This window comes from Giraffa tippelskirchi, chromosome 7, assembly GCF_054371585.1.
Source record: "Giraffa tippelskirchi isolate mGirTip1 chromosome 7, T2T-mGirTip1v1.2.pri, whole genome shotgun sequence".
In the NCBI taxonomy this organism is placed as follows: Eukaryota; Metazoa; Chordata; class Mammalia; order Artiodactyla; family Giraffidae; genus Giraffa; species Giraffa tippelskirchi.
In genome coordinates this window covers 161,298,264-161,310,614 of record NC_137281.1, presented here as the reverse complement: position 1 = coordinate 161,310,614, position 12,351 = coordinate 161,298,264, and the positions used below count along the sequence as shown (strand labels likewise).

Genomic DNA, 12,351 nt, shown 5'->3' with positions numbered 1-12,351 from the left:
ATCAACAAAAATGGTGATTAATACTTTTTGCCCTGTTATATCATAAGTCTAAAGATTTTGCTTACTTAAAATTTTAAAATTTCACTTTTAAGAAAATTTTTGAGGGAGACGGAGAGGATAGATTGGGCGTTTGGGGTTAACAGATGCAAACTGTCACGGATAGACTGGATAACAACAAGGTCCTACTGCAAAGCACAGGGAACTGCATTCAGTACCCTGTTATAGATCATAATGGAAAAGAATATTAAAAAGAACGTGTATATATATGTGTGTGTGTGTATGTGTTTATACACACATATATATAACTGAGTCGCTTTATATAGCTTTATTTTGTTCATTTTTGTTTTTTATAAGATATAATTAGTTGATATTCTAGAAAATGAAATGTCTGTTGTTTTATAGGCAGTTGACTGGTGGAGTTTAGGTGTTCTAATGTATGAATTACTAACTGGAGCATCTCCGTTCACTGTTGATGGCGAGAAGAACTCCCAAGCTGAGATATCTAGGTAAGACCTGGCAAAATAAAATAAATGTGTTGTTTTCTCAAAGGACCTGATCAAATTTCTGCAATTTGGCTGATAGAAAAAACAAGTTTTTAATGGAGTAGACAAAAATGGGGTAAGCAGTAAATTTCCAGTTATATTTCCGTAGGATGTAGCTTTATAACCTTTATATCTCTTTATACTTTATATGCTCAGTTAGATCTTACTTTTCATCGTGTTGTAACTTTGTGTGCTCCAAAGCATTTACCATACTGTCTTAACCTAGTGTTTTATTTGCTGGGTACTTTTTCCCAGTGTATGCATCATGTAATTTCTTTGTGACTTCAACATAAAGAAACAGTAGTTATTTTTCAGATCGTGGATATAAGCCCAGTAGAAACAAATACCATGAGATCACTGTCTTGTAGGTTATCATAGCCTTATTCTGTTCCTTCCATTCAGAGCAGTTAGCACAAGCGCAGCGCTGCGTTTTTGTTTGTGTTGTTTGCCGAGTGTGTCTGTCCCCCTGGATTGTGAGCTCTGAGCGCGGGGCGAGTCTCTCACCACGGTGCGCTTGGAGGCCAGCACAGGGCTCACCGCACGGGATTCGGGGAGTGTTTCTGGAATGAAATGAGTTAATGAACAAATAAACGAAGAGTGGTAAAGCAGTATAGTAATTACTCGTTATGTTTTTGTCCAGTTTTTACTTGAATTTTGTAACTTTGAGGACAGAGTTGACATTAAACATTGGACACTGAGACTTTCACCTGTTACCAAGATGGACTGACAGGGACCGGGTTTACTTCCCTTACTGAAACAGTTTTTTAAATGGGCAAAAATATATGAAACAACAGTATTGAAGACTTTGAACATCCAGCAGTGAAGCCCAGTGAACGCTGAGAGACGGGAAATAAACGAGGTGAGCCCCTGTGACTGCGGAGCTCACGCCTCCAGGGAGGATGCGGGCTGCAGTGCAGGGGCAGAAGCGCCACAGTGGAGCTGAGACGGAAATGACGACTTAGCAAGGCGGAAGTGACGGCTCAGCAAGGCGGAAGTGGCGGCTCAGCAAGGCGGAAGTGGCGGCTCAGCAAGGCGGAAGTGACGGCTCAGCAAGGCGGAAGTGGCAACTCAGCAAGGCCGGGGAGGGTAGAGTTCGCAGAGCAGAGCGCTGGAGACGAGGAGGCAGCAGAAGGAGAAGTCCGGAGCTCTGTGGAAGGAATCCTTCGAGGATTAGTTAAGCACTGATAAGGACATGTAGGAGGAAACTACTCAATTTACTTACTTAAGATGTTATTTCTCTCCAAATTGATCTAACAGATTCAACACAATTAGAATCCCAGCAGCCTCTTTTTTTTTTTTTCAGTTGAAATTGACAACTTGGGTCTAAATGCCTAGGGCCTAGAAGAGCCAAATCACCTTTGAAAAAGTGGACCAAATTTGATTTGAAGACTTCTAAGCTACAGCAACTAAAACACTGTAGTGTTTATATCAAGGTAGACAAACCACTGGTGAAGTAGAATAGAGAGTCCAGAAATAGAACCACACAGATTTAGGTAACTCATTTTTTCTTTTACAAAGGTTCTGTCAGTTTGGTGAAGAAAGATAGGTTTTCAACAAATGATGCTGGGACCGTTGGCTATTGTATGGGGAAAAAAGTGAACTCAGATAAATACTTTGTGCTATAGAAAAATTTAAAATGGATCACAGGCCTAAAAAATCCCAAAATTATAAAAATTTCTGGAAGAAAAATCTTTGTGACCTTGGGTTAGGAAATATTTCTTAGATAATGCACAAAACGTGCAATCTGTAAAAGCAAACATTGATAAATTAGATTTTATCAAAATTAAGAGCTTCTGCTCTTCCAACGAAACTTTCAAGAGGATGGAAAGACAAACCACAGACTGTGATAGAATTACAAATTATGTCTATTGATAAAGAGCTGGTATGCAGAATATATAAAGAGCTCTCAAAACTCAAGGGGGAAAAAAACCCTCCCTTTTTTTTTTAAAGGGCAAAAGATTTGAACAGTTCACCAAAGAAGATATATGAGTGGCTGCTGCTGCTGCAGTCGCTTCAGTCGTGTCCGACTCTGTGCGACCCCATAGACGGCAGCCCGCCAGGCTCCCCCGTCCCTGGGATTCTCCAGGCAAGAACACTGGAGTGGGTTGCCGTTTCCTTCTCCAAGGCATGAAAGGGAAAAGTGAAAGTGAAGTCGCTCAGTCGTGTCCAACTCTCAGCTACCCCATGGACTGCAGCCTACCAGGCTCCTCCGTCCACGGGGTTTTCCAGGCAGGAGCACTGGAGTGGGCGCCATCGCCCTCTCTGATATGAGTGGCAGATGAGCACATAAAAAAGTGACCGACATCATTGGTCTTCAGGGAAATACAGATCCAACCACAGTGAGATGGCTCTGTGTGCTCCCTGGAGTGACGAAAAATAAAGTGACGAACCATTTTAGGGTTCTCCAGGGAAAGAGGGCCAATGGGATACACATGGATATAAATAAAAGGAGATTTATCATAAGGACTTAGCTCACCCGGTTATGTCAGCTGAGAGGCCCACGACCTGCCTCTGAAAGCTGGAGCTCTGTGGCAGCTGCAGCAAATCTAGTTCAAGCCCGATGGCCTTAGAACAAGAGGAGCCTGTGGTGTGAATCGCAGAAGACAAGTGTCCCAGGCTGGGCAGGCGGGCCGGAAAGGGCCAGCCCCTCTCTTAGCTGCTTTTTCTCTCTGTTCAGGCACCTATGGAATTGGCTGGTGCCATCCACACTGGGGAGGGGATTAAAATACCAACCTCATCCAGACAGCTTTCTCAGTCACACCCAGAAATAATGTTGACTCTCAACCAGTGACCCAGTCAAGTGACACTTGAAGTTAACCGTCATAAGCCCATCCCCATCACCTTGACCGCCATTTGCCTCTCCTTAAACTATACTTGATCTCCAAATAAAGATAATAACAAGATTGTAATTCCATCTAACATAGTACAGCTTTACTGCCAACCAACTAACCCTTTCCCCAGAAGAGAGCGTAAAGTCCTTGAGTGGTATAGTGATGTTCACTCTTCCCTTTGAACTCCCATAACTTAAATACTAGAGTATAAATTCAAAATACTTAAATACAATGGTATGAAGTCAGCACATCTTATCGTATATGTGAAGGAATAAGGCAGGGAAAAAAACAAACATGTATTTATACACATACGTATTCATAACAAAACAGGGAAGAAGTACTCCTGTCAGTAAACTCCTCATTTCTGTAACTGGTTACATAGACCCAGTGTCTGTGTCACTAGTCTGTAGAGTCTGTGTAGCCTGGTGTCATAGCTGGTATCTGTAACTGCCTTCTTCCAGCACCCATTTTGTATTCCTTTTGCCTTCAGCAAGTACCTCAGATTGTGCGGTGACCCCAGCCTTCATTCCCAAAGAATCTGGGCCGTTAGTCATCCTGCCTGCGTTGAGATGTTGTTTTCCGTTGGCCATCACAGGGCATGGTGGTGATGATAACAGACACCGTAATGCGTCTCCTGTATCCCAGGCGCGCCCTTCCTTGCCTCCCTTGTGGAACAGCAGTTCAGCGTCCCCATGCTAGTGAGGACCATTCATCCCAGCCGGCGTCACAGCTCCTGTGGCCTGTTGCTTCAGAGGCATGAGGAAGTGGCTCGGTGGCCATCTTAATTTCCAGTTCAGTGGAATCACTGTTAAATCTCTTGGAGGAAGCATTTCTTCCGCTGGAACTAAGACCTTTAGGCCAACAGAGCATAAGTCACGGAAACAGAAAGCAAACATTTTGCTAGTGAATCACTCTGGGTAATAGTAAGTGGTCCCACTCCCGTATCTACATGTGATTTCTGGACCCGTGAATCCTGGCTATGAGAGAAACAGCACCATATACTGGACATAGATTCTGAGTGTTCTAGCCTCCTGGAGAAACTTGCCACCCTAGCTTGCGTGATAACTGAATCTTCAAATGATCATTCCACCATTATTATGAAGCCAGCTGCCTCAGAAGGGTGCGGAACATGGTTAAGACCAGTGAATTCCATGAGCATGGTCTATTGCTGTACTTCTTCTGCTATGAAGTGAGTTCCTTGATCAGAAACAGTGCTGTGCAGATACCATGATTGTGCATAGGGAATTTTTTTAAGCCTGCGGATCGCAGTTTTGGCAGAAATATTCCTTGTAGGAAAAGCAGTCCATATCCATGGTGTCTATTCTAGTTACAGTGAAAATCTGTCCCTTCTATGATGACAACAATCCGGTGTAATCAACCTGCCACCAAAAGCTGGCTGATCCCCCTGGGAGTTGGTGCCAGATAAGGTACTCAGTGTTTGTCTCCATGCGGTGGCCTGAAGCCAGATCAGCCTTGGTGAGTAGAAATCCTGCTGCTGAGTCCATAGCTCAGCTCTGGCCCTGACTCCATGGCCCCCTTTCTCAGGAGCCCACTGGCTGATGACAGCGTTCGCTGAAGAGAGGCTGACAGACCAGCCTGTCCATTTGACTGTTAGAATCGGGCTCTGCCCAGGTCATCCTGCAGTGAGCACTCACATAGGACACAAATACCTTCACATTTTTGCCCAGAGAGGTCTGTCAACAAAGCTTTTCCCCAGAAACCTTTGTCAACTAGATTTCCTTGTCACCAACTTTCCACTCATATTCCTTCCAAGTCCCTGACCAGCCAAACTGTTGGCCACAACCTATTAATGAATCTAAAATTGCATTTCTGGCTGTTTGTCCTTCCAAGCGCAGCGAACGACTAGGTGCCCTGCTCAGCGTTCTGCCCACCGCGAAGGTTTGCGTTCACCTTTGCACATCGTACAGAGCTGTTTGTGAACCAAGCCCGAGGTTTCTGTCCCTCTTTCAGCCACGGTAGGGTCTCCCGGTGTGGCCATCCATGGATGCAGACTGGTGGAGAGAAGGCAGCGTAGCAGGAGAGGGACCATGAGCATTTAGGCCACTTCTTCCTATAGCATATGGTATCTTCAGCGCCTGCTCAGCCCAGTCTCATCTTTGCTATTTCCAGCTAATGGTGGAGTATTACTGTGCGCTCCCAACTCCACAGCTAGATGGACCAGACAAATGGGCATCTCAGGTGGCGTGTAACTTGGCCCAGAGTTAAATGGTCAGGCCAAGTAGCAGACCAGGAGCTCTTTCTCAAAAGGGGAGTAGTTTTCCTCAGAAGATGGCAGGGATTTGCTGCAAAATCCTAAATGCTCTAGTTCACCACTCAGGGCTGCCAAAGGCTCCAAACAGCATGCCTGTCTGCCACTTCCAATGCCCCTGGATCTGCTGAATCAGAGGAGCCAAGTGAGAGGGCGGCTGCACAGTGGCCTGGGCCCCTCTCTTGTTCTGGACTCAACTTAACAGCAGCTTTTCAAGTCACTCGGTAAACTGGCCGGAGTAACACGCACAGTGATGAATGTGTCGCCTCCCACGTCTTGAGGCCCGCTGGGCACCGTGCCTCTCGCTTTGGTGGTGGGAGAGGCCGGCTGCACAGCATACCCTTCACCTTGGAAGAGACGTCTCAAGATGCCCTGCACCCCTGGACTCCTAGAAGCCCACTAGGGTAGGGGCACCTGAATGTAGTCCGATTCGTCTCCCACCCTGTGACACACAGGGCCTCACCAGTAAGTCTCGAGTCATCGCCACTTCTTGCTCAGCAGGCCCAGTCAGCCTAAAGCCACCAATGCAGTGCACCAGTGTGGTTGTCTGTGAAGAAGAACGGCGATCGAGAGCTTTGTGAACTGAATTACGACATGGGGCTGGGGAACGGATAACCCTGGAGGTAGGACAGTGAGGGTACATGGCTGGCTTTGCCAGCGGAGAGGAACTCCTTTGTGGGGCTGATGGACAGGGCTGGGGAAGAGGGCATTTGCAGGATCAGTAGCTGCATTCCAGGGGCCAGAGTTGGTATTCATTTGCTCAGGCAGTGAAACCCCGTCTGGTCCGGCAGCTGCACCTGGTGAAACCGGTGACGATCCACCGCTGCTCTCCAGGACCCGGCAGCGGGCGAGCCCGAGGGGGCTGCGGTGGGAATCTCCACTCCTGCTGCTTTCACGTCCTCGCTGGTGGCGCGAGCCTCAGCAGCTCCTGGAGACTGCGCGCCACTTTCTGACTCACAGTTTCCCAGGCGGAGGCGGTTCTGATGGCCTCCGCTTGGCCCTTCCCGCCGGAGCTGCCCAGGGCGCCAGTGCGGCGCTCCGCCAGCTGCTGAGTGTCTCTGACCCAACTACGCACTCCGGCCCTGGGGTGGGAATCACTGGACGGGGTGAGGGACACGCTGAGTCCACTGTGGAGATGAACCTGCGCTAGAACCTGGCCTCCTTAAGCCCCTCTCTGGCTGGTGGGTCTCCTGAAATTCGTGTCAGTTCAGAGCCACAGGCCAGAGGCCCCCCGAAGCCCCGACGTTTCCTTCTCCTGGGGTGTGGTTACTCTGCTGAAAGGCTGTAGATCCCTCTGGGGAGGGCTGGGAGGAAGACAGACAGTCAGCTCTCAGGGCCCTTCCTCAAGGGGACCCACCCTCCCCTTTATTCAAGAGGCTGGGGGCATATAAACTGGCTCAAGTGTGGGAATTGACGGAGGGACTGTGGACTGTGGGGAGGGCAGGACAGATGACAGAGGGACACAGGGACCTCGGAGGTGATGGGGACGGCCGTGGTGGGCTCGCAGCTGTGTGTGTGTGTGTGTGTGTGTGTGTGTGTGTGCGCGCGCGCGCGTGAGGCAGCATTTATCAGATAGTGCACTTTATATGTTGAGTTTATTGTACTTCAGTTTTACTTCAACAAAACTGCTACATTTTTTAGAATGTGCCTTTTACAGGATAGATTAAGAAGTAAATACTTTCTCACTATTCTGGCTTATTTAATATCAGAACTAACTGATGAGAAATATTTCTTGTTAAAATCAAATTTAAATCGTGCCTATTATTAAAATTCTCAACATGACTTTGCTTATTTTAAATGTGCTTTGGAACAGTTTGAAAATGCCTCTGAAGTATAGGAAACCTTGACCACAATCGTGAGAATTTAGGTCCCTTGCAAGGTCATACCTGTCGTGGTGACAATTGAAAGGGTCCCCCAACCTGGCAACATTAAATAGTGGCTCCTCTGACTGATTCCCTCTTCTTGATTCCACATACACAGTCTTCTTTCAGAGTTTTCCTTTCTACCACAGCTCTGCCTCTAGAGAGACAGTGTGTTGCTGGTCTCGATGGCACGAGTACTCTGAACCAGATGACGTTCAAATTTAAATTGTTTTTATTGCCATTAGATCAGTTAGTTGGCATTCTGATTTTAGCAAGAGAAAAGAGTCTGAATCAGATTATCTAAAATCTTAAAACTAGATTTCTCAAGAATTTAAATAGGATTCTTTCCCTTTAATCCATTAATTATTCACTTTGTCATGTTATTAATAATTTTATTTAAAGCTTGGTGTTAACCTATGACCCATGGGGTTTTTGTTTTGTTTCATTACTATACATTTACAAACAGTGTAATAGCTGAATTATCCTACCTTACTTTTTCCTTCCAAGATAATCATTCTGATTGTCTTTTCTGGTGTAAAATCTTTTATAAATAGTCTGTTCTTTACAAAATATGCACCATTCAGACAAATGTATCATTATCTTGTCCCCAGATGTCTTAATTAGCCAGTGGTTTTTCTGATCGTTGAATTCTTCTAGTCCTCAATTATTGCACTCTTCCCCGAACTCTGCATACTTCCTTTAGTTTTTATTTGAGATGCTTGAAAATAATGTATTATCCAAATTATCTGTTTGCCTATTGTTGTCTACAGGTAGCCTAAAGTCAGGACAGATGTGTTTTTCTGGTTATCAGATTTCAAACTGTGATAAGGATTTAGAATGAGATGAGAACTTGCTCCTTGGTGTGAGAATCCTTTCACCAGTTACCCAGATGGTCATCTCTTTTCTGTCTGAGCCTTCAGTGAACAGATAGCACTGTTGTATACGATATTTTCAAGGAAGCCCCTTCCATTTTTGAACTTTAGCAGGTAGAATTTCTCCCCCCTTAAAAAGAAGTTGAAATTAGCTTCCTCTAAACTCTGCAGGTAAATCCTCGTCCTGGGCCCCGTCCACTAAAGAACAAAGTCATCCTGTTGTTTCTTCCAGACCTTGCGTTAGGCCTTGGACGATAGTTTTGTCTAGGGTAGATCTTGTTCTCTTAACTGTTCATGTGAAATCATTTCTAGATTCTTCATCCCTCGGTGCCGTTTTGAATAAAAATTAAATTTTTAACATCCAGATCTGAATGATTGCCCTTTAGCTTTTCCGTGAGTCTGTTTATTTTATCTCACGCGTGTGGTCTGTGCTTCTGCTGCGTGTAGGTTTCCCCCAGCTTTTACAGCCTCTCTGTAGAGCTTCCTCTTTCCGGGTGTGTGTTATTGCCACACGGGTGTCCCCTCAGCCACCAGTCTCCTAGCAGCTTTTCTGCCTCTCCTCCAAGAAGGAGCCTTTTACTTGCCTGGGGCTGCGTAAACCAGGATAATTAGGTTTACCGCTCACCTGGGTATCAGGACACGGAGGTTCTGTTGGCAGCTCTTCCGTCATCTTCAGCAGGGTTGTTTCTATCTCACTTTCTCTGACTTGGACATTTACAAAATGTATGCTGAGAGATGTTTACGTGGTATTTTATCATCCATCAGTAAAGTATATTTTACTCATGTGTTTCATTGTGCTGTTATAAGCATATTGTTATATAAATTAAGGTCTAAGAGTTATCAAAATCATGGTTTAAACAGACTCTAGTGTTGTTTAAGTCAGGGGTTGGCAAACTATAGCCTGCAGGCCAAACCCATTCAGCTCCCTGCTTTTGTGTGGCCTGTGAGCTAAGAATGGTGTCTACATTGTTTCATGATTGAAAAAATGAGAAGGTCAACAGGATTTTGTGACACGTGAAAATGATGTGAAGTCTGAGTTTGGTGTCCATCAATGAAGTTCTATTAGAGCACAGCGTGGGCATCCACTCGCGTGTCCTGTCTGGCGGCCTTTGTGCTGGAGCAGCACTGAGGCGTTGCCCCAGAAGCCGTGCAGCCTGCGGAGCCTGTAGAACGTACCGCCTGGCCTTGTATTACTTGTCTGTGGCTCTCAGTATCTCAGGGCTCCCCCGGGAAAGGGTCTGCTTCCGAGCGCAGGTGGCTGTTGCCGGATTCGGTTCCTCTGGGTTGTAGGACTGTGAGCCTCAGTCCCCTGTGGTGGGAGCCCCTGCAGCATGGCAGCTTGTCATCAAAGCATGCGGCCTGAGAAGGTAATAGGGACAGTCTGCTGGGAAGGCGGGAGGGTGGAATGTTCTGTTACCTGATTACGAATGCAGCATCTTCTCATCTTTACTGTATATTTGTGGTTATGACAAAGTCACTAGGTCCAGCCCACACAAGGCTGTGAATACACGGAGAGAGTGATCGTTGGGGATCTTGGGAGTCTTCCCACCATGTACCTTTTACAAAAAAGTTTGAAGATCCCTGGTTTAGGTAAAAATTTATTTGTCCTTCCAATGAGTGTTGGAGCCAGGGCAAGGGTACCAGCCCAAGAATCTCATCTTGTTATTCTTTTTTTTTTGTTCATTTATTTATTTGGCTGCACCGAGTCTTAGTTGCTGCACGTGGGGTCTTCCATATTTATCGTGGAATTCGGGGTCTGTAGTTGCAGCGGGTGGGATCTTTTTTTCTTTTCAGCTGTGGCATGTGGACTCTTAGTTGCAGCATGTGTGATCTAGTTCCCTGACCAGGGATGGAACCTGGGCCCCTGCATTGAGAGCACCAGGGAAGTCCTGCACCTCATTATTCTTAATTATCCAGCAGACGTGGCCTCAGGAAATACAGGGTAGGTGGGTCAAGAGAGAGCTCTGTAACAGGCAGAAGCAAGTGATGCTGTGGGACCATCCTCTCTGGGCAGCCAGCTTCGTGGCTCAGTGAAGCCGTGCTCCTGTGGAGTAGTGGGCTGTGAGGGCCCCAGTATGGCAGCCTCTGTGCCAGTCACCCGCGCCATGTCCTTCAGTCCTTACAGCCCTGAAAGTTAGATCTCAGCGTGTGCTTCCTGCAGAGGAGGAGCTGCAGGGGGTGGACTGGGGCTGAGTGCAGTGCGCAGTGACTGGGAAGTGGCTTTCTGCGCTCTCCAGGGTAACACTTGGTTCCCTGAGCCTGTTTTCTTTCCTGCTGAGGCAGATGCTTATTTCAGGCAAAGGATTGGGAAGGACTGGCCGGTAGACAGCAGCGGGATTGATTTCATTCATCTCTGGAATGTTCAGTGAGTGATCTGTAACTCCTGAGAGGAAAAGAAATAGAAGGACATAGCTCTTGCCCTCGGAGAAGGCAGTGGCACACCACTCCAGTCCTCTTGCCTGGAAAATCCCATGGACGGAAGAGCCTGGTAGGCTACAGTCCATGGGGTCTCGAAGAGTCAGATACGACTGAGCGACTTCACTTTCACTTTTCACTTTCACGCTTTGGAGAAGGCAATGGCAACCCACTCCAGCGTTCTTGCCTGGAGAATCCCAGGGACGGGGGAGCCTGCTGGGCTGCCGTCTACGGGGTCGCACAGAGTCGGACACGACTGAAGCAACTTAGCAGCAGCAGCAGCAGCAGCTCTTGCCCTAAGAAAACTTACGTGTTATTTGGGAAAATATGGAATAAATAGATGACAGTTGATAATGAGAGAGGGTGTTGACTGATGGCCGAGTGGTGAGATGAGCACTGTGGGAATCGAGGGGCACAGTGCATTGGGCTTTGGGGGCGTCAGGGACTCCCTTCTGATGGAGCCGCAGGACGGCCTGGGAGCAGGCGAGGGTACAGCAAGAGCCTGAAGGCTCCGTGGAGCCCTGGCCAGTCTGCGGACGGCTGTCTGTGAGCCCGTGGTCCTGTAAGTGAAGTTCGTTTTATTATTTCTGTTCTAAAAGGAGTGTTCACTACAGTTTAAAGCATGCATAAAGAGAAAACAGTGATAAGAATACCCAGAGATGAATACTGCTGAACTATTTCCTGTTCATCTTCTTCACCTGAATAATGTTGTGCTCGTACTAGAAATATGACTTCCCATTTTGCAGTTTTTGTGTAAATTTATAAGCATTCTCTCATGACAGACTTCATAAACATGATTTTGTACTGGTTATGTATTATACCATTGAGTACATGCTTACTGTTCTGCTCATGTTGAACAAAAATTTAGAGTAAGTGAAGTGTAGTGAAAAGTCTTTCCAACTCAGGTAGGCACATAAGTGATTCTGTCATTTTGGGACCACTGGGGAACCAGAAAGTGAGAGTCAGTGATGACGTGGGGAAGACTGTGAACTTATAGACAGCAAATAGAAATAATCAACCCATCTTTTGCCTTCTGCAAAAAAGTAAAAAGTTATCTGCAAGCATGGCTCAAGTGGTAAAAAATCAGGTTTGATCCTGGGTTGGGAAGGTCCCTGGAAGAGGAAATGGCAACCCACTCCAGTGTTCTTGCCTGGGAAATCCCACGGACAGAGGAGCCTGGTGGGCTACAGTCCAGGGGGTCGCAAAGAGTCGGACACGACTCTGCCCATGCAGGTTGATTGAACATGACTCTGCCCATGCACGTTGACTGAAACTGAGGAAGAAAGACCTTGGTTTAGTGCGTGGAGAACGTATTGATATCTATTGATATCTATCGATTCAGTAAACGTGTGGAGGGCTTGCTATGGGCCAAAGCAGTGTTCTTGGCTCCACGGAATAAAGGAATGAACAAGACTGCTTTAAAAAAAAAAAAGAAAAGTCAGTGCCTACTCCTATTGAACTTACATGTTTTGGGAGAGATAACTAATAGATAAACATGCAATAGTCTGTAAAGTCCATGAAGAAAGATAAAGGAAAAGTTGAAGAGTGGGGGGAAAGTAG

The 12,351-nt window shown here is 46.5% G+C and overlaps 1 protein-coding gene across 9 annotated transcripts in view; it reads left to right on the top strand.

Annotated features, from left to right (window-relative positions):
• The window catches only part of RPS6KA5 (ribosomal protein S6 kinase A5), a 184,832-nt gene that overhangs the window by 142,207 nt on the left and 30,274 nt on the right, over nucleotides 1-12,351 (top strand). For 8 of the 9 annotated variants that reach the window (XR_014059767.1, XR_014059769.1, XR_014059768.1 and 5 more), the window contains one exon: nucleotides 403-506. The exons of the other annotated variant lie outside the window; for it this stretch is intronic. Coding sequence is in view for 5 of the 8 variants with exons in the window: in XM_081510897.1 (XP_081367023.1) it covers nucleotides 403-506 (104 nt within the window). In the remaining 3 variants the exon portion in view is untranslated. The remainder of the gene's footprint in view (nucleotides 1-402; nucleotides 507-12,351) is intronic. 9 annotated transcript variants of the gene reach the window in all.